The sequence below is a fragment of the Dipodomys merriami genome, unplaced genomic scaffold (genome assembly GCF_024711535.1).
Source record: "Dipodomys merriami isolate MVZ:Mamm:240054 unplaced genomic scaffold, mDipMer1.0.p SCAF_84, whole genome shotgun sequence".
Taxonomy (NCBI): Eukaryota; Metazoa; Chordata; class Mammalia; order Rodentia; family Heteromyidae; genus Dipodomys; species Dipodomys merriami.
The window spans coordinates 1,814,425-1,836,251 of record NW_027206446.1 but is presented as its reverse complement, the minus strand read 5'-3'; the positions used below and the strand labels follow the sequence as shown (position 1 = coordinate 1,836,251).

The following is a 21,827-nucleotide window of genomic DNA, read 5'->3' as shown; positions in this document are numbered from 1 at the left end:
AATCGGCTGATTCATCTATCCATCTATCTATCATCTATCTATCTATCTATCTATCTATCTATCTATCTATCTATCTATCTATCTATCTATCTATCTATCCATCCATCCATCCATCCATCTATCTATCTATCTATCTATCCATCTATCCATCTATCCATCTATCTATCTACCTATCTATCCATCCATCCATCCATCCATCCATCCATCTATCTATCTATCTATCTATCTATCTATCTATCTATCTATCCATCCATCCTAGTTCTGGGGTTTGAACTCTGTGCCTAGGCTCTGTCCCTATGCTTTGTAGCTCAAGGCTAGCGCTCTACCGCTTGAGCCACAGCTCTACTTCCAGCTTTTTGGTGGTTCCTTGGAGATCAGAGTCTCAGGGACTTTCCTGCCCAGGCTGGCTTTGAACCCCGATCCTCAGATCTCAGCCTCCTGAGTAGCCGGGATGACAGGCGTGAGCCACCAGCGTGGCTCAGTTGTTAAGGGTTAACCGTAGCTGTCTGTCTTTGAAAGGCAGTGGTGACCAATACTCCTGTCTTTCTCCGTAGTCCGCGTTATTCACGCGTCAGCATTGGCTGTTTTGGATGAAATGCATCCTCCGTCTGCTTTTCAGTCTCTGATGATCTCATTCACAAACTAAAAGGAAAAGAAGAAACCTAAGCAGTTCGGTTTTTATCTCTGCTGTCCCTTCGCCTTGCCCATTTGTCCTTCCTTCCTTCCTTCACTGTCACATGACTCACTCCGTCTGTACTCAAAAATATCTTCTTCCTTTCTCAACACATCTCAGCATGTGTTTGTGTTTCGGAGCCTACACCTCTGCTTGACTGGTAACTGTGGACTCTTCAAGATGTTATTTTTTCCTGCCACAAGGGGAGAATCACAAAAGGATTTGAGAATTAAACGTGGGGGCGCCGGGGAGCTACTCAGGAGGCGGAGATCCGGAGGATCGCGGTTCAGAGCCAGCCTGGGCAGGAACATCTGTGAGATTCTGATTTCCAATGAACCACCAGAACACTGGACGTGGAGCCGTGGCTCAAGTGGTAGAGCGCCAGCCTTGAGCAGAAAAGGCTCAGGGACAGCTCTCAGGTCCTGAGGTCAAGTCCCATTACTGGTACCGAACAAAAACTAGCAAATTAAGGAGAGAGGGGCGCATTTGCCTGTGTTTGCAGCTGTGGATGTGTAGACTTTGCGTCGGCACGGGATGGTTTTCAGGCAATGTGCACAGCTAACTTGCACTGGACCTAGAAGAACCCGATAAAGATGAGCGCTCAGAAGTTTCGGCTCACACATCCCTTTGTCTCTTGCAAAGACTGGTTTCCTGGGATTGGCAGAACACCCAGCCAATGAGCAAACACCTCAGGTGCCCGAGTTCAAATCCCTGTCCCTCCACAACCACAACAGTAGAGGAGAGAGGAAATAACCGGTCAGATCATTGGTTCCTTTTAACTGGCGGGTGGACGGGAACGGGATGACAATGACATAAATGTCACCGACCACGTGACACGCTGTTCTGGGCGTAGAGAGAAATCCAGGTGTTTGGAGACAAGCAGGAGGTCGGAGGTCGGAGGCTGTGGGGGAAGGAGGGGGTGGGGAGGAGCATGGGTCATGGTGCAAAGCCCAAACTTCTCTGTTTAACTTTTAACGTATTTATCTTGAAGTATGGTTCATGTATTTATTTACTTCGATATTTGTTTCTATCTATTCACATAGTTAATATATATTTTTAACTTTTAGTATGTTTCTATTTTTTTTCTTTGGACAAAGCGCACCGGATGGTACTCAAGCAGTTATACATGAATTAACAGAATTATAACTATGGAGAATGCAAGTAGTATAGTTTTTTTCTTTTCTGTGGGTCGTGGGGCTTGAACTCAGGGCCCGGGCGCTGTCCCTCAGCTCTTCAGCTCAAGGCTGGCGCTCTACCACTTGAGCCTCAGCACCACTGCTGGTTTTCTAGTGGTTTGTTAGAGATCAGTCTGACGAACTTTCCTGCCTGGGCTGGCTTTGCACCGCGATCCTCAGATCTCAGCCTCCTGAGCAGCTGGGATGGCAGGCGGGAGCCACGGCGCTGGCTCGTAGTACAATGCCTGAGGAAGACTTAGGTCAAAGCCCAATAAAAAGAGTGCCAGGAAATGGGTCGGGAGGAGGAGGCTGGAGGGTGAGCAGGGGGCAGGGGTGGAAAGCAGGCTAGCGTGCATGGAGATGCACAGTGTGTGCGTGTGTGCGGGTGTGTGTGTGCGGGTGTGCGGGTGTGTGTGTGTGTCTGTGTCTGTGTGTATGCACATGTGTCTGTGTGTGTGTCTATATGTCTGTGTCTGTGTGTCTGTGTCTGTGTGTGTGTGTCTGTGTGTGTGTGTCTGTGTGTGTGTGTGTGTGTCTGTCTGTGGGGTGGGCTTCTTGGAGGGGGTTGGGGACTTTCTCTCCCTGTCTCCTACTAGCAACTCCACAAATGAATTTGCTTCTGAGGCCTGACTTGGACAGATTTCCAAGGTATCACCAAAACAAACCAAAAATTAAAAACTCACCAAAAAACCAATAGATCTCTCAGTGACTTTGAATGGTAAGAGAGTTCTAAGGGTGTGTGTGTGTGTGTGTGTGTGTCTGTGTGTGTGTGGTGTGTGTCTGTGTGTGTGTGGTGTGTGTGTGTGTGTGTGTCTGTGTGTGTGTCTGTGTGTGTGTGTCTGTGTGTGTGTGTCTGTGTGTGTGTCTGTGTGTGTGTCTCTGTGTCTCTGTGTGTGTGGTGTGTGTCTGTGTGTGTGTGGTGTGTGTGTGTCTGTCTGTGTGTGTGTGTCTGTCTGTCTGTCTGTGTGTGTCTGTGTGTGTGTGTGTGTCTGTGTGTGTGTCTGTGTGTCTGTGTGTGTCTCTGTCTGTGTGTCTGTGTGTGCACATGTGTGTGTGTCTGTGTGTGAGTGTCTGTATGTCTGTGTGTGTGCACATGTGTGTGTGCACATATGTGTGTGTGCGTGCGTGTGTGCGTGCGTGTGCACATGTGTGTCTGTGTGTGCGTGCGAGTGCATGTGTGAGAGTGCATGTGTGTGCACATGTGTGTGGGTGCATGTGTGCATGTGTGCACATGTGTGCGTGTGTGTGCACATGTGTGCTCGTGTGTGTGCGTGTGTGCACATGTGTGTGTATGTGTGTCTGTCTGTATGTCTGTGTGTGTGTCTGTGTCTGTGTCTGTGCGTGTGTGCACATGTGTGAGGAGGAGGCGCTGAGCAGCGCGTCTCCAGTCACCTGCGCCCCCCGCGGCTCTCTCTCTCTCTCTGTCTGTCCGTCTGTCCATCTGTCTGTCTGTCTCTCCCCCCCAGGAAGCAGATGGAGGCGTGCTGCGACCCCGCGCACCTGTTCGCCATGACCAAGCTCAACTCGCCCATGGGCAAGAGCATGTGGTACGACGGGGAGCTGCTGCACTCCTTCACCATCGACAACGCCACGCACCGCCTCTTCCCGCAGGTGAGGGCCGCCCCGCCCCGCCCTCCCACCCTCCCACCCTCCCACCCTCCCACCCTCCCACCCTCCCATCCTCCCATCCTTCCCTCCAGCCGCTTCCTCCACAGTCGGGAATGGCCAGATACACACAGACATAAACAGGTAAACACACAGTCACACACGCAGAGTGTGCGAGCCCATCACATCACAGACGGTGCCACGTGTGACATATGTAACCACACAACTACACATGCATAACACACAAACACACGAGGTCATAAATACACCTACAACAACATATAAACACGCACGGTTCCAAACAGATACAGTGTGTAAACATGTAACTACAAGTATTATGTAATTGTAAATATTTAATTATATATAAAATATACAAATATAGAATTATACACATATAAAGTATGTATGATTATGAATATATAAAACACACAAATATGTAAGATTATAAATACATTCACTATATAAGAGTCTAAATATATGATATATACAAATATGTAATCATGAGCATATATAAAATATAGAAACACATAATTATAAACATATAAAATAGATGATTCTAAATATATAAAATATACAAACATGAGATTATAAATATATATGCAATATTTGAATGTATAAGATTCTAAATAGATGAAGTATGTAAACATGTAAGTAGGTCTAAAATAGACAAATGTACAATTATAAGCATAAAATATGGATGATTCTAAATATATAAAATATACAAATATGTAAGATTCTAAATAGGTCTATATGATTCAAAATCTACATAAAGATATAATTACAAATATAGATAACATATACAAACATAGACTTATAAGTACATATAAAATACACAACTGCATGGTTATAACGACATGTAAAATATATACGGATATAGAACGGTAAGCACCTGTAGAATATACACATGCGTATTTGCATCTATCTTATTTCTAGCTCTATGTTTTCCATTTGGGCCGCTCACTGTTTGGGGGGGGTCTCCCACCGTTTTGGAGGGGGTAGGAGGGGAGGTCGTGGGAAGGAGGGGAGCAATCCGGGCAGGGCGGGTCTCTGCTGCAGAGCAGAGACTTGGGAGCAAATGGAAGCGAGGGGGGGGGGTGATATTGTTGGTGTCGGGATGGCTGGGGAGGGCTGGGGGTTCTAGAATGTTCCGTAATGCTCTGGGAATCCACCCTCCTGGGAGCCCTGGGAAGTTTACCGCGTGAGATGCTTGCTGTGAGAAGGAGGAGCCGATGGGGATGGAGAGGAGGAATGTTCAGTTTGACCATGTCCGAAGCGGTGGAGGTCCAGCTTTGCTCACTCTTCTCTTTCTTCTTCTTCGTTTCCCGACCACTCACATAAACATGTTTTATTCAACTATATTTAAGCCACGAGAGGAACAGGGGGGCAAAATGAACCTTCCACTGGGCGCCCCAAGCTCACGCCTGTAAGCTTGGCTGCTCTGGAGGCTGAGGTCAGAGGATTGTGGTTGGAGGCCAGCCTGTGTAGGAAAGTCCATGAGACTCTTAGCGCCACTGAACCACCAGAACGCCGGCAGTGGAGCTGTGGTTCAAGTGGTAGAGCGCCAGCCTTGAGCAAAAAGAGCCCAGGGACAGCGCCCAGGCCCACAACTGACAAAAGAAACAAATAAAAATAAATAAGTAGCTCACAAATCCTTACAGGAGAAATCCTATAAATTTAAAGCAAAGGTTCTATCAGATCTTAAATCCCTGGCTTTATGAAGCCATATATCATATTTGCCAGCCCTTTCTTAGATGTTTGGGGCTAATGGAATCGTTTTAGATTGTAGTGTTAAGTTCACAAGAATTTAAAACAGGAAATGGAAGGTTTAATTTCTTCTCTCTCTTCTTTCCTTCCTTCCTTCCTTTTTCTCTCTCGTTCTTTTCCTTCCTTCCTTCCTTCTTCCTTCCCTCCTTCCTTTCTTTCTCTCTCCCTTCTTTTATCTTTCTTTCCTTCTCTCTTTCTTTCTTTCTCTCTTTCCCTCCCTCCCTCCCTCCCTCCCTTCCTTCCTTTTGCCAGTCCTGGGTCTTGAACTCAGGGCCGGGGCGCTGTCCCTGAGCTTCTTTGGCTCAAGGCTAGCGCTCTACCACGTGAGCCACAGCGCCACTTCCCGCTTTTTCTGTGTCTGGGGTCCTGAGGACTCGAACCCAGGGCCTCCTGCATGCCAGGCGAGCGCTCTACCCCTGAGCCACCTGCCCAGCCCCGATGATGATGATGATTTTTTTCCCAAAGAGGAGTCCAGGCTGTCAGGGGGGAGCAATTCATCTCTCACACCCGGGTTGTGAGTCCTTGCAGGACTACGTCCACGTTATCCACCCTGGTGGCTTGCAGGACTCTGGGACTCTGGCGTCTGCCCTTGGCCTTTGCCTGGCGGTGCATGAGATCGCAGACGGCCCACGTCCAGCCTGGTGTTTCCGACTGGCCAGCCAGGAAGGATCATCACCACTTTTCACATTTCCGTGACGCTTTGAGCAGCAGCGTTGAAATGTGATTTCAGGGATAAAAGCGCTTGGAAAACCATTTTCTTACTCTTACTATCTGCCCTGGCAGCCACGGGCTGGGCTATTTCCTTGGCATTTTTGGCACTGCCAGGAATTGATGTGAGAAAGGAAAAAAACACCACAGGAGCAGAAAGGTAAAAATCAATTCCCCAGGACCATAAAATAATCATCATCATAATAAAAATCAATCTGTGGAATCTGGGATTGAGAGAAAGGCAATCTAGACTGGCCAATGAATTGTACTTTGTCATCATTGGATCTCAGCCATCATTCTGAGAACTGGAAATTCACTGCGAAATAAATACTGAATTTGCAGTTCAGTAAGCGCTTGCCTCTTTGCGCTATAGATGCACGCACATTATTCTTCAGTGTTTTATCAGAGCTGGTCGCCTGTCATCCCAGCCACTCAGGAGGCTGAGATCTGAGGATCACAGTTCAAAGCCAGCCCAGGCAGGAAAGTCCATGAGACTCTGATCTCCCATGAACCACCAGAAAACCAGACGTGGCGCTGTGGCTCAAGTGGTAGAGCGCCAGCCTTGAGTGAAAGAGCTCAGGGACAGCACCCAGGCCCTGAGTTCAAGCCCCAGGACTGACAAAAAATAAATAAATAAAAGCTCTATTACTGAGAAGATGCAATATTGGCCGTATTTTAAGAGAAAAGCCAACAAAATGATCCTACTCGAGAAATACAGTGGACTTGCCCGTGGACAGTTTCTGAAAATCAGCCCAGAGATTCTTTGGGTTCAGCCTGTGACAAAATTCAAAGCAAGTGCTTTCCTGAGAATGCACAAGCGTGCTACTGTGGAGAACAAAATGAAAAAGAAAAGGAAGGCTTTGTCCGGCCAGCAGTCTGGAAAGAGTTTTCTCAGTCCTTCATAAGTGTGTAAAAATGTGTTTCAAGACCAGTTCAAAAGCCTGGGCTTTCGGCTTGCGGGAAACAATCACCAAGAACGCAGGACCCCAGTTACCCCGAGTCACAGCGCCTGCGCAGGTCCGCAGGGAATAATACCTTCTTTTTCAAGATGCTATGATTCTTCTTTTGTTTTTTGTTTGTCAGTTGTGGGGCCTGAACTCTGGGCCTGGGCGCTGTCCCTCAGCTCTTCAGCTCAAGGCTGGCACTCTACCACTTGAGCCACAGTACCACTTCTGGCTTTTTCTGCTTATGTGGTGCTGAGGAATCGAACCCAGGGCCCTCCTGCATGCAAGGCAAGCGCTCTACCACTGAGCCACCTTCCCAGCCCCACTAATAGTGATTTCTGAGAACCGTCATGGTAATTTCATAATCACAACCTTATTTCATTCTCTTAATAAGGTGCGTGTTTGTTGGTGTGTTTATCTGGGGGCAATACTGGGACTTGAACTCTCAGCCTTATCCTCTCATTGGCTTACTCATTCGGTTGGTCTTCTACCGCGGGAGCCACAACTCTTAGAAGTGCTTTTTGGACTGGTTGGTTTGGAGACACAGTCTCCTGGGCTTTCTAAGGTTGCTTTGCTCTTGATCCTCCAGATCTTAGCCTCTTGAGTAGCCGGGATTCCAGGCGTGAGCTACCGGCCCTTCTAATTATTATTATTATTATTATTATTATTATTATTATTATTATTATTATTATTATTATTTTATCATTATCATTTTGTGCTGGTCCTGGGCTTGGAGCTCAGGGCCTGGGTACTGTCCCTGAGCTTTTTATGAACAGAGCTAGCACCCTTCCCCTTGAGCCACACAGCACCCCTTCTGTTTTTTTTGTGTGTGTTTAATTGGAGAGAAGATTCTCCCCGGACTTTTCCTGTGCCCGGGCTGGCTTCGAACCTCGATCCTCAGATCTCAGCCTCCTGAGTAGCTGGGATGACAGGCGGGAGCCACCGGTCCCCGCCTCAGGATCACTAGTTTTGTCTGCATGACTGGGACTTTCTAGAACACAGCAGAGAATCAAGGCAGCTACGGTTTGTGCGCATGTGCGTTAATCCGTGTGTCTCCGTGTTCTCCAGCCACCGGGGAGGGTTTGGCCAGGGCCAGGGCGCGTGCACGCTGGAGTCATCTAGAGTGTTCGGGAGAAAGCCATCTTGACCTCCAGACAAACACAAGTCCTCCTGTCCCGCAGGGCTCTGGCTGGGTTGTATTTTTCCCTCTCCTCCCGGCGTGGCTGTGTGGAATTAGAAGCCAGAAGGGCTTTTAGCCGTGACCAGACAAGCCAGCGGAGAGATTCTGTTCATGAGCTCCCAGCTGGAAAGAGAAAAAAAAGGAAACTCCTGCATCTGTGGAGAGGAAGATGCAAAAGCAGCCTCCCCTAGAGGGAGACAGACAGACAGACAGAGACACAGAGAAACAAAGAGACAGACAGACAGACAGAGACACAGAGAAACAGAGACAGAGAGAGACAGACAGACACAGAGAAACAAAGAGATGCAGAGAGACAGACAGAGACACACAGACAGAGAAACAAAGACAGACAGACAGAGACACAGAGACAGACAGAGAAACAAAGAGGGACAAAGACAGACAGGGACACAGAGAGAGACAGAGACTGAGACACACAGACAGAGAAACAAAGAGACAAAGACAGACAGACAGACCAGTTAAATAGGAAAAGGGACCTATTTTAACCACATGCTCAATATGTTGCCATTTGCTAACTGACTCGATACCCAGCATCTACACAATGAGAGGGGAAGGTCATTCATAAGCCGGTTACAGCCCTTGTAAAAGGTTTCTTTCTTTTCTCTTTTGTTTTTGTTTTTTTGGCAGTGCTGGGATTTGAACTCAGGTCCTCCTGCTTGCTCATCAGGTGCTCTACAGCTTGAGCCAAGCCCCTTTGGCCCCTTTTGCTCTATATCTATATCTATCCATCTACTCTATCTCTTATCTCTCCATCTCTATCTATCTATCTATCATATCTATCATCTGTCTATCTCTCTCTCTCTCTCCCTGATCTCTCCATTTCTTTCTCTTTTATCTACCTTCTATCTATTCATCCATCTATCTCTTACTGTTCTAAGTTGATTTATTATCCAAGAAAGCAGACAATCTATCCTTCCATCTATATATCTATCTCTATCTTATCTCTGTCTCCATCTCTGCTATCTATTCATCATCTTTTATAAGTATATCTTGATCTATCCACAGAAGCAAATAATCTATCTGTCTCCCTCTATTTATCTGTCTAATGACGATACTATTTCTAGTGTGTCTGCCTCTCTCTCCAGTACTAGTTACTAGGGTTTAGGGTTTGAACTCAGGGCTTATGTTCTTACCTGTTTTTTCTTCACTCCTTGAACCACACCCTCATTTGTGGGGGTTTGGGGGGGGCTGGTTAATTGCGGGTCAGAGTCTCCTGGTCTTTTCCCCCTGGGCTGGCTTCAGACCACAATCCTCAGCTCGCAGCTTTCTGAGGGGCTTGGATGACAGGTTTGGGGAACTGGTGCCGGGTTTTGTTTTGGTTATCTTTTCAGAGAAACTCTCCTCTGGGGGGGGGGCTCCCACAGATCTTCCTATATCTCCAGCTGTTGTTATTCTTTTGGGGTGGGAAGAATTTCACTAACTTTTGATTCTACCTTGCCTGGAACCATCTCATCTTTCTTTCCCCGGGTGGCTGGTATTACAGACAGGCGCCCTCCCTCCCTCCCTACACCCCCCCCCCTCACGTTCCTAATTATATTAGGAATAAATACTCAGTGACTAACTTTTTATTGATAGGGCCCAAGGAAGCCAAAGAGGAAGTGGAGAAGAAGCACTTCAGACGCGGGCAACTAAGTCCGCCAGTCCTGGAAAAGAATTGGACAGTGGGGGTCACAAGTCTTTTTTTTTTTTTTTTTTGGTCAGTCGTGGGTCTTGAACTCAGGCCCTGGACGCTGTCCCTGAGCTCTTTTTTTGCTCAAGGCTGGTGCTCTACCTCTGGAGCCACAGCTCCACTGCTGGCTTTCTTGGTGATTAATTAGAGATAAGAGTCTCACCCATGCTAGGCCCCGGTGGCTCACATCTGTCATCCTATCTACTCAGGAGGCCGAGATCTGAGGATCGCAGTTCAAAGCCAGCCTGGGCAGGAAAGTCCGGGAGACTCTGATCTCCAATGAACCAACAGAAAACCAGAAATGGCGCTGTGGCTCAGGTGGTAGAGTGCTCGCCTTGAGTAAAAATAGCTCAGGGACAGCGCCCAAGCTCTGAGTTCAAGTCCCAGGGCCAACACACACACACACACACACACACACACACACACACACACACACACACCCTTTAATCCATGTTTAGTGAACTGGAAATGGCCACACTGCCTTGATTCCATAGAATCTCTCCTGTCATAGTTGGGCCCAGAAACTTGCTTGGGAGAAGTTGGCAGCCTTTAGTTGAGATACTACTATGCCAGGGCGCAGAGCCGCGGGTCTGGGGTCTCGAGGCTCTGTTGGGGGGTGGGGGCTTCATTGGAATGGCATGAGGTTCTGGCAGGGTGTGGTTATCAACTGCATCGTGAGGGGCATAGTTAGAGGGGGGCCGAGGGGTTAATTATGTTTCCAAGAGGGGCGTTGTAATTAGATGCCGGGCAGGGTGTTTTCAGATGATGCCTTGGCAGAGGGTACAATTAACTTCGGGGCGAGAGAGTCAATGACGTCTGTAGGTAGGACATAATTATGGGGTGGGGGTCCAGGTGGCCGTTGGTGGGGGGACACAGGTAGGCGTGTTGCAGTGTGTTGGCTTTTAGATGATAAGACACTTGAGATTTTTGTCAAGAGTGTGTGTGTGTGTGTGTGTGTGTGTGTGTGTGTGTGTGTGTGCCAAAGCTCCACTCTGGGTTTTTGGTTTTGGGTTTTTTTTTTTTTTGCTGGCTAATTGGAGATGAGAGTCTCACGGATTGGTCTGCCTGGGCTGGCTTTGAACCGGGATCCTCAGACCTGGTCCTTCTGAGTAGCGTGGATTGCAGGCGTGAGTCACCAGCACCTGACCTAAAATAGTGGGGTTTGTTTGTTTCTGTTGTTGGTATTTTTTAAAGGTTAGCAGAAGCGGTGAAATGTTGTTCAGACCTAGTCATTGCCGTTCGGACCTGGTAATTACGCTCATAATGCAGATGCTTCTGGAAAAAGAAAAATAGCCTGCAATGTCTTCCATCAAAACACAGGCTACCCAGATCTTACTACTTGCAGGGGACCACGATCTCTTTTCTCTGTAGCATGCTAGAATCACTGGAAGCGGGCGGCTGCCACCTGCAGCTTCTGTGCGTATTGTCCCCGAGAGCCGAGCCAGCGGAGCAGGCATCGCCTCCTGAGCCCCGTCTCTCCTCTCGGCACGCATTTCACGCCCAGCAGAGTGTGCACGGGCACGGGGGAGTGTGTGTTCATGGGAAGTGAGCGGGATGAAGTGAATAATGAAATGGATTTGCTCCCATCACAAAAAAACAATTGGGCCTCTGTGTGTGTGTGTGTGTGTGTGTGTGTCTGTGTGTGTGTCTGTGTGAGTGTGTGTGTCTGTGTGAGTGTGTGTGTGTGAGTGTGTCTGTGTGTGTGTGTGAGTGTGTCTGTGTGTGTGTGTGTCTGTGTGTCTCTGTGTGTGTGTGTCTGTGTCTCTGTGTGTGTCTCTGTGTGTGTGTCTGTGTGTCTGTGTGTCTGTGTGTGTGTCTGTGTGTGTGTCTGTGTGTGAGAGTGTGTGTGTCTGTGTGTGTGTCTGTGAGTGTGTGTCTGTGTGTGAGTATGTGTGTGTCTGTGTGTGTCTGTGTGTGTGTCTCTGTCTGTGTCTCTGTGTCTGTGTGTCTGTGTGTGTGTCTGTGTGTGTGTCTGTGTGTGAGTGTGTCTGTGTGTGAGAGTGTGTGTGTCTGTGTGTGTGTCTGTGAGTGTGTGTCTGTGTGTGAGTATGTGTGTGTCTGTGTGTGTCTGTGTGTGTCTGTGTGTGTGTCTCTGTCTGTGTCTCTGTGTCTGTGTGTCTGTGTGTGTCTGTGTCTCTGTGTCTGTGTGTGTGTCTGTGTGTGTGCCTGTCTCTGTCTGTGTGTGTCTGTGTGAGTGTGTCTGTGTCTGTGTGTGAGTGTGTGTCTGTGTGTCTCTGTCTGTGTGTCTGTGTGTCTGTCTGTCTGTGTGTGTGTGTGTGTCTGTGTGTCTCTGTGTGTGTGTCTGTGTGTCTCTGTGTCTCTCTGTGTGTCTGTGTCTTTGTGTGTCTCTGTGAGTGTGTCTCTGTGTGAGTGTGTCTCTGTGTCTGTCTCTGTGTGCGTGTGTGTGTGTGCGTGCACACGTGTCGCTGCGGGGACTTGAACTCGGGGCTCGGGCGCTGTTCCTGTGCTGAAGGCTGGCGCCGCAGCTCCGCCCCCAGCGTGTTGTTTTTGTGTTCATGGCGTGGCGCAGGTGGCCTGCAGACGGTGACAGGTCCGTGCTTTTCCGTCTGCACAGTGTCCCCCCCAGCAGCTCGTGGGTGGTTCGCTGGAGATCAGAGTCTCACGGCCTTCCCTGCCCGGGCCGGCCTCGAACCCCGGTCCTCAGCGCTCAGCTCTGAGCAGCTGGGCTGACCCGCGGGCGCCACGGACACCAAAGAACCCCAGAAAAACAGCCCCCCAAAGCCAAGGAGCAGCCTGCCCCGGGCTCGGGGGAGGCGCTCGGCGGCGCTGCCCGCCCGCCCCGCGGGGCCGCCGGCACCGGCAGCCGGGCCTCCGTCTCGGTCTCGGTCTGGTCCTGTTGGACGCAAGCTCAGGAAGTGGAGGCGATGTGACAGGAAGTGACCTTGGGTGGCGTGGCCTAGGCAGTGGGCGTGGCCTAGGCAGTGGGCGTGGCTGTGGGTAGCAGGCGTGGCCTGGGCAGTGGGCGTGGCTGTGGGTAGAGGGTGTGGCCTGGGCAGTGGGCGTGGCTGTGGGTAGCAGGCGTGGCCTGGGCAGTGGGCGTGGCTGTGGGTAGCGGGCGTGGCCTGGGCAGTGGGCGTGGCTGTGGGTAGCGGGCGTGGCCTGGGCAGTGGGCGTGGCTGTGGGTAGCGGGCGTGGCCTGGGCCGTGGGTGTGGCTGTGGGCAGCAGGCGTGACCGTGGGTAGCAGGCGTGGCCTGGACAGTGGGCGTGACTGCGGTCAGTGGGCGTGGCCTGGGGCAGTGGGCGTGACTGCGGTCAGTGGGCGTGACCTGGGTAGCAGGCGTGGCTGTGGGCAGTGGGCGTGGCCGTGACCCTCGCCCTGTCCGCAGGCCACGCCCTTCCGGCTGCCCCTGAAGAAGTGCGCGGTGGTGGGCAACGGCGGCATCCTGAAGAGGAGCGGCTGCGGCCGGCAGATCGACGACGCCAGCTTCGTCATGCGGTGAGCGCGCCCCGGCCTCCCCCCACCCTGCATCCCCCCCACCCTGCATCTCCCCCACCCTGCATCCCCCCACCACCCTGCATCTCCCCCACCCTACCCTGCATCCCCCCCACCCTGCATCCCCCCCACCCTGCATCCCCCCCACCACCCTGCATCCCCCCCACCCTGCATCCCCCCCACCCCACCCTGCATCCCCCCCACCCTACCCTGCATCCCCCCACCCTGCATCCCCCCCACCCTACCCTGCATCCCCCCCACCCTACCCTGCATCCCCCCACCCTGCATCCCCCCCACCCTACCCTGCATCCCCCCCACCCTGCATCCCCCCACCCTGCATCCCCCCACCCTGCATCCCCCCCACCCTGCATCCCCCCCACCCTGCATCCCCCCCACCCTGCATCCCCCCCACCCTACCCTGCATCCCCCCCACCCTGCATCCTCCCCACCACCCTGCATCTCCCCCACCCTGCATCCCCCCCACCCTACCCTGCATCCCCCCCACCCTGCATCCCCCCCACCCTACCCTGCATCCCCCCACCCTGCATCCCCCCCACCCTGCATCCCACCCTACCCTACCCTGCATCCCCCTACCCTACATCCCCCCACCACCCTGTATCCCCCCCACCCTGCATCCCACCCTACCCTGCATCCCCCCTACCCTGCATCCCCCCCACCCTACCCTGCATCCCCCCCACCCTACCCTGCATCCCCACCCTACCCTGCATCCCCCCCACCCTGCATCCTCCCCACCCTGCATCCCCCCCACCCTACCCTGCATCCCCCCCACCCTGCATCCTCCCACCACCCTGTATCCCCCCCACCCTGCATCCCACCCTACCCTGCATCCCCCCCACCCTGCATCCCCCCCACCCTACCCTGCATCCCCCTACCCTACATCCCCCCACCACCCTGTATCCCCCCACCCTGCATCCCACCCTACCCTGCATCCCCCCACCCTACCCTGCATCCCCCCTACCCTGCATCCCCCCTGCACCCCCCCACCCTGCATCCCCCCCACCCTGCATCCCCCCTACCCTACCCTGCATCCCCCCCACCCTGCATCCCCCCCACCCTGCATCCCCCCCCCCCGCCTCGGCCCTCTAGCGCCCCAGCCTCCCCAGCTCTGCGCCAGCCTCCCCAGCCCCCCCAGCCCCTCCCAGCCCCCCCCAGCACCCCCAGCACCCCCAGCTCCCCCAGCCCCCCCAGCGCCCCTCCCAGCCCTCCCCAGCGCCCCCAGCCCCCCCAGCCCCTCCCAGCACCCCCAGCCCCTCCCAGCCCCCCAGCCCCTCCCAGCCCCCCCAACCTCCCCAGCGCCCCCAGCCCCCCCAGCCCTCCCAGCCCCCCCAGCGCCCCCCCAGCGCCCCCCCAGCCCCTCCCAGCGCCCCCCAGCCCCTCCCAGCCCCTCCAGCGCCCCCCCAGCCCCTCCTATCCCCCCCAGCCCCCCCAGCCCCTCCAGCGCCCCCAGCCCTTCCCAGCTCCCCCCAGCCCCCCCAGCCCCTCCAGCCCCCCCCAGCCCCCCGTCAGACCCCCCAGCCCCCCTCAGACCCCCCAGCCTCTCCCAGCCCCTCCCAGCGCCCCCCAGCCCCTCCCAGCCCCTCTAGCGCCACCCCAGCCCCTCCCAGCCCCCCCAGCCCCCCCAGCCCCCCAGCCCCTCCCAGCCCCCCCAGCCCCCCCAGCGCCCCCTCAGACCCTCCCAGCCCCCCTGCACCCCCCCAGCCCCTCCCAGCCCCCCCAGTGACCCCCCAGCCCCTCCCAGCCCCCCCAGTGCCCCCCCAGCCCCTCCCAGCCCCCCCCCAGCACCTGGGTCAGGGCCCAGGCCCTGAGTTCAAGACCCACGGCCGACAAAAACAAAACCCACAAAAGATTTGATCATTATTGTTACACACATGTCCCTCTGTTATTACAGGTTAGTTATAAGTAGCACCTGCAAGGTTTTCTTGAGCTTTTATCCACGGTAGGAAATAACCAACTTGATTTGTTTTGCAATGATCAATCCAATATACAGTACACTCCCTCCATGCTCAGAGCTAACCATTTTAACAAATCATAGTTGATTCTTTAGTCTCCAAGGGCATTGAAGGTCATAGCTTCTCTTCTTCCTCCTCATTCTTCTTTCTCTTCCTCTTTTTTCTTTTTTTTGCTTTGCCAGTCCTGGGCCTTGAACTCAGGGCCTGGGCGCTGTCCCTGAGCCTCTCTGAGCTCAAGGCTGGCGCTCTACCACTTGAGCCACAGCGCTACTTCTGGCTCTTTCTGTGTACGTGGTGCTGAGGAATCGAACCCAGGGCTTCATGCATGCTAGGCGAGCGCTCTACCACTGAGCCACCTTCCTAGTCTGATCATTGCTTCTTTAACAGTCAGGATCTAGCCAGACACCGGTGGTTCACGCCTGTCATCCCAGCGACTCAGGAGGCTGAGATCTGAGGATGGCAGTTCAAAGGCCAACTTGGGGCAGGAGAGTCTGTGAGACTCTTAATGAACCACCAAAAAGCAGGAAGTGGGGGTGTGGCTCAAGTGGTAGAGTGCCAGCCTTGAGCAAAAAGAAAACCCAAAAACCCTCAAGGGCAGCACCCAGGCCATGTGTTCAAGCACGCGCGCGCGCGCACACACACACACACACACACACACACACACACACACACACACACACACACACACACACACCGCTCATTCTCAAATGCTGTCTTTCCCCCTTCTGTTTGTAGATGCAATCTCCCTCCCTTGTCGAGCGAGTACACTAAAGATGTGGGCTCCAAAACGCATCTGGTGACAGCCAATCCCAGCATCATTCGGCAGAGGTAAGAGGAGAGGAGGCTGACACACTCACCAGCTTCTGCTGGCCTGGGAACCGGGAACCTTCTGCATAGGCAGGAAGGAGGGAGAGGGAATTGGAAACAAACAAGACTGGCCATGGACATCCAAACAGTGTCTCCTGCTTCCTCTGGGATCTCTGTGCTAGTGTCAGAGCTGCCACCAATCACGGGGAGGATCAGTCATTTTGTTCAAAGAAGCACCACTCCTATCCAGCTTCCTCTAGTTATTTATTTATTTGTGTGTTTATTTTGCCAGTGCTGGGGCTTGAACTCAGGACCTGGGTGCTGTCCCTGAGCCCTTTCATTCAAGGCTGGCGCTCTACCACTTGAACCACAGCACCACTTTCAGCCTTCTGGTGGTTCACTGGAGATCAGAGTCTCACAGACTTTCCTGGCCAGGCTGGCCTCGAGCCGCGAGCTCGAGTAGCGTGAGCTACTGGTACCCGGCTGACCGGTGCTTTTGTTGTTAATCTTTTTATTCTCCAGCAGGTATCTGTGTCATTTGGAAGAATGGCTCCATTTTTTTTTTTTTTTACTTTTTAATTTTTTGCCAGCCCTTGTGGGGCTTGAACTCAGAGCCTGGGCGCTGTCCCTGAGCTTCTTTTTGCTCAAGGCTGGTGCTCTACCACTTTGAAACACAGCACCATTTCTGGTTTTCTGGTGGTTCATTCTAGATGAGAGTCTCACGGGCTTTCCTGCTCAGATTGGCTTTGAACCGCGATCCTCAGATCTCAGCCTCCTGAGGAGCTGGGATGACAGGCGGGAGCCACCGGCGCCTGGCACTGGATGATTATTTTTCTCCCTCACATTCGAAGGTGATTTTTCCTGCTTATCAGCCATGACAAAACTCTTGAGTGAGTCCTTCAATCGCTTTCTCTTTTCTTCCTTGAATGTTAGGGACTTTCTTTTCTGGAAAAAAACGGAGCTTTTTTTCCTCCTCTCTCTCATGTAAATCACTTCCCAAAATAAAACTGCTGAAGTAGAACGGCCAAGGGTATTTTTTTTGTAATTCTCCTTGTGGAGCAGCTGCTGCGCTGAGCACCTTTCTGCACCAGGCTCTCCGCGAAGCACGAGAGGAGGCTGATAATTGATCAGCCCTGATCGATCATGGATCGGCTCATTAGAAGAATGCTTTGCCTTCCTGACATATTTCAGGGTCGATGCTGGGGATTGAGCTCAGGGATTCAGAGCTGAGCTCTCTCGTCTGAACTCTGCCTCCAGACCCTTGTGCACCGGTTACTTTCCAGCTAAAGTCTTTATGCCATGCCTGGATTGCGTTCCTCCTACGTGTGCTTCTTTGTGTCGGCGGGGATGACAGGCGTATGCCACCATGCCCAGCCATTTTGGTTGAGATGGCGTCTAGAGAATTTTACTGCCTGGGCTGCTTTTGACCTGCCGAGTCTTTGGACATTGCATCTCCGTCCCCCAAGTGGCTAGGATTACAGGCTTGCGCGACGCCCCCCAGCTTAACGTATTAATGAAAAGAGCTTTACCAACGTCAGTGTCCTCAAACTCATCAAGAGAGAGATTTCTGCCCAGGGCCCAGGTGGCTCCCGCCTGTCAGCCCAGCTACTCAGGAGGCTGAGATCTGAGGATCCTGGTTCGAAGCCAGCCTGGCAGGAAAGTCCGTGAGACTCTTATCTCCAATGAACCACCAGAAAACCGGAAGTGGTGCTGTGGCTCAAGTGGTAGAGCGCCAGCCTTGAGCTGAAGAGCTGAGGGACAGCGCCCAGGCCCTGAGTTCAAGCCTCAGGACTGGCAAAAAAAAAAAAAAAAAAAAAGAGCTGCTGTTGTCAGCATCTGTGGATCTCAGCAGGAAATAAAAATAAATGTCCTAAGGTGGAAAGTGAACGCCGGGGCCGGGCAGCCCGCACCTGCCGCTCCTGCGGTTCCTGCGGCCCTTTGGGGCTCTCTGCAGGCCCGGCTTGGCGTGGGGGGCGGGAGGTGAGGCCAGTGTGTAATGAATCAGCCCTTGACCTTGAGAGACCCCATGCCAGCCGCCGGGCCGCCCGCTGCCCCTCCCTGCCTAGCGCGCTCTCCGGCGATGCTCAGCGCCACAGACACAGAACCGGTCAGAGGAAAGCAACAACCTCTTGGTCACCCCGTGTTCTCCTCCCCAGTTATTGGTGGAGTCCCTCCCTCCTTCCCTTCTTCCCTCCCTCCCTCCCTTCCTTCCCTCCTTCCTTCCTTCCATCCCTCTCTCTTTTTCTTTCTTTCTTGAATATATGTGATGGTACTGGCACTTGAACTCAGGGCCTGGATGCTGTCCCTAAGCTGTTTTGCTCAAGGCTGGCGCTCTACCACTTGAGTCATAGCTCCACTCCTGACTTTTTGATGGTTCACTGCTGGTAAGTCTCTTGGACTTCCTGGAGAAAAGTCCTTGGACTTTTCTACCTGGGCTGGCTTCCAACTACAAAAATCAGATGTCAGCCTCCTGAGTAGCTGGGATTATAGGTGTGCACCACCAGCGCCCAACTTGTTCCTTTTTTTTTTTTTTTTTTTTAAGCACAGGTTTGTACTCAGGGCCAGGGTTCTGTCCCTGAATTTAATTTAATTTTCCTTCCTTCCTTCCTTTCTTCCTTCCTTTCTTTCTTCCTTCCTTCCTTCCTTCCTTCCTTCCTTCCTTCCTTCCTTTTCTTTCTTTCTCAGAGCTGGCACTCTACCACTTGAGCCACAGCACCCTTTCTGGCTTTTTTTGGTATTTAGAGTCTCACAGGCTTTCCTGCCCAGGCTGGCTTTGGGCCCTGATCCTGAGATCTCAGCCTCCTGAGTAGCTGGGATTACAGGTGTGAGCCCCTGGCACCCAATATCTTATACATATTTTAATAAGATTGACCCTTTGAATTTCCTTTACTCAGGGTTGAGATGAACATCATTGCTCTTTGTGTGTGTGTGTGTGTGTGTGTGTGTGTGTGTGTGTGCCCGTTCTGGGACTTGAACTCAGGGCCTGGGCGCTGTCCCTGAGCATTTTCTCTCAAGGCTGGCGCTCTACCACTTGAACCACAGAGCCATTTCTGGTTTTCTGGTGGTTCATTGGAGATCAGACCCTCACAGGGCTGGGAAGCTGGCTCGGTGGTAGAGTGCTCAGGGTTGGATTCCTCAGTACCACATACACAGAAAAAGCCAGAAGTGGCGCTGTGGCTCAAGTAGTAGAGCGCCAGCCTTGAGCTAAAGCTCAAGGGACAGCGCCCAGACCGAGTTCAAGTCCCAGGACTGGCAAAAAAAAAAAAATCTCCCAGACTTTCCTGTCCAGGTTGGCTTCGAACTGTGATCCTCAGGAAAGATAGTTCTCTTATTTTCCATCTCCTTTACAATAGCAGTACCTAATTATTTTTCAAAGATACATATTTTTTTCCCAAGAAGTGTCCAGTGCATTTCCACTCTGGAGCCTTCTACGAAGGCTTCTTCCTTCACTAGAATCAAAAGCACTGAGGTTCAGAAGGCCAAAGGCTACTTGGTAGCTGGAAAGTTTGGGGTGAAGCTCTGTTTTTGCTGATTGGATTTTCTCGTGGTTTCTGCTGCCGTGTCTCGAAGCCACGCGGCACACGCGTGGATCTGGCCCTTGACTGCCTTTCTCTTCCCTCATCCCGTTTTCACTGAGCCTCTTGTCTGTCCATAGATTCGAGAACCTTCTATGGTCCAGAAAGAGCTTCGTGGAGAGCATGAAGATCTACAAACACAGCTACATCTACATGCCTGCGTTCTCCATGAAGACGGGCACCGAGCCGTCGCTCCGGGTGTATTACACGCTCACTGACGTGGGTGCCAACCAGACCGTGCTGTTTGCCAACCCCAACTTCCTGAGGAGCATCGGAAAGTTCTGGAAGAACCGGGGCATCCACGCCAAGCGCCTGTCCACGGGATTGTTCCTGGTGAGCGCAGCCCTGGGCCTGTGCGAGGAGGTGGCCATCTACGGCTTCTGGCCCTTCTCGGTGGACATGCATGAACAGTCCATCAGCCACCACTACTACGACAACGTCCAGCCCTTCTCCGGATTCCACGCCATGCCCGAAGAGTTCCTCCAGCTCTGGTTTCTCCACAAAATCGGGGCGCTGAAGATGCAGCTGGACCCCTGCGAGAGGCCCTCGCTCCGGCCCACCCCCTAGGAGCCACGGGGACAGCCAACAGGACCGACAGCCGGGCGTTGGTGGGTGCACCTGTAGTCTCAGCCTGCCACTCAGGAGGCTGAGGTCTGAGGATGGAGGTTGGAGGCCAGCTCAGGGCCCGGGGGGGGGGGGGAGGGGGGGAGTCCAGGAGACTCTTGATCTCTGATGAACCACCCCCTCTTCTTTCCCCCCCAAAAAAGTGGAAGTGGAGGTGTGGCTCAAGTGGTAGAGCGCCAGCCTTGAGCAAAAGCAGCTCAGGGTCAGCGCCCAGGCCCTGAGTTCAAGGCCCAGGATGAGCATTTCCCCTCCCACTGGAAAAACAACAACAACAAAAGGAACGAGCTAGACTTTTTCCAGGTTTTCTGTGAGACATGGAAAGCGAAGGAGTCTGGCCGTGACGCTCTGTGGCCTGCACAGAGCTGCGCTGCGTGTGGGAAACTTCACACCGCCATTGTGTGCATTCTGCAAGCAGGAAAATACTCCTGAGATTGGTTGTTGACACACACACACTGACACACACACACACCATTGCTGGGATCCCAGTTTGGAGTGTGACAGTGGGAAATCAAGACCGTCTGTGCTTACTGAGACGAAAGTTACTCCAGACACAAGAATCCAGGGCCGAAGTTACTCCAGAGAGAATCCAGGGCCGACTGGCTTCATCGTCATTTAAACACGAAGACCCGTTGTACTGACACTGCTGTGAGAATTAGAGGTCGTTTGGTTGGTTGGTTGGTTTGTTTGGTTGTTTTTCAAAATTATTAATTTATTTTTGCCCTAACTGATGTCAAATGTGTGTAGATGATGGGGGTATATTTTCAAATACCGTATTGAAGCCAGGCGCCCATGGCTCACTCCGAGGCTGAGATCTGACGATTGGGGTTCAAAGCCAGCCTGGGCAGGAAAAGTCCATGAGACTCTTAGCTCCTGCAAACCAGCAAAAAGCCAGAAGTGGAGGTGGGGCTCAAGCGGTACAGCACCAGCCTTGAGCAAAAAAAAAAAAAAAAAAGGCCAAGTAGGAGTATATAACACCTTGAGTTCAAGCCTCAGTATTGGCACCAAAAATTAAATACAATAAAAATACCTTATTGAGTAATAAGGCTTTACAATGCCACCGCTGATCTATGTAATCTGTTGACTAACGTCTGCATTGCTCTACTGTTTCCAAAAACAAAACAACAACAAAAAACAACATCGCAGCAAACCTCGTTTCTTCTTGCTCAGCGTGGAGCGTGTCTGTAGCTCATGAAGCATCGCTGAATTTAGATGTGTCCATTCATAGGGCGGATAACAGGGCAATTCCTCACCTAGACATTGACAGCATGTTAGGTCTGCATTGCCTATGTCTGTCTGCGTTGTTGCTATGATTTTTGTGCAAAAAAAGTCTAATTATTTGTCATCTGCATAATCGAATGTCTAGACGTGCAGCAAAGCGTACTCGAATGTCCAGACATGCAGCAAAGTGTAATTCAATATCCAGACATGCAGCAAAGTGTAATTGAATGTCCACACATGCAGCAAAGTGAAATTGAGTGTCTAGACATGCAGCAAAGTGTAATTGAATGTCTAGACATGCAGCAAAGTGTAACTGAATGCCTAGACATGCAGCAAAGAGTAATTGAATGTGTAGACATGCAGCAAAGCGTAATTGAATGTCCAGACATGCAGCAAAGTGTAATTGAGTGTCTAGACACGCAGCAAAGCATAATTGAATGTC

General features: G+C 52.1%; 1 protein-coding gene across 1 annotated transcript in view; it reads left to right on the top strand.

Moving 5' to 3' along the window:
- Positions 1-21,224, top strand: part of St8sia1 (ST8 alpha-N-acetyl-neuraminide alpha-2,8-sialyltransferase 1) — a 32,858-nt gene extending 11,634 nt beyond the window's left edge. The window contains exons 2-5 of the mRNA XM_070011568.1: positions 3,315-3,459; positions 13,085-13,194; positions 15,897-15,989; positions 19,624-21,224. Of these exons, the coding sequence (XP_069867669.1) occupies positions 3,315-3,459; positions 13,085-13,194; positions 15,897-15,989; positions 19,624-20,110 (835 nt within the window). The 3' untranslated portion in view covers positions 20,111-21,224. The remainder of the gene's footprint in view (positions 1-3,314; positions 3,460-13,084; positions 13,195-15,896; positions 15,990-19,623) is intronic.
- The last annotated feature ends 603 nt before the right edge of the window (positions 21,225-21,827 follow it).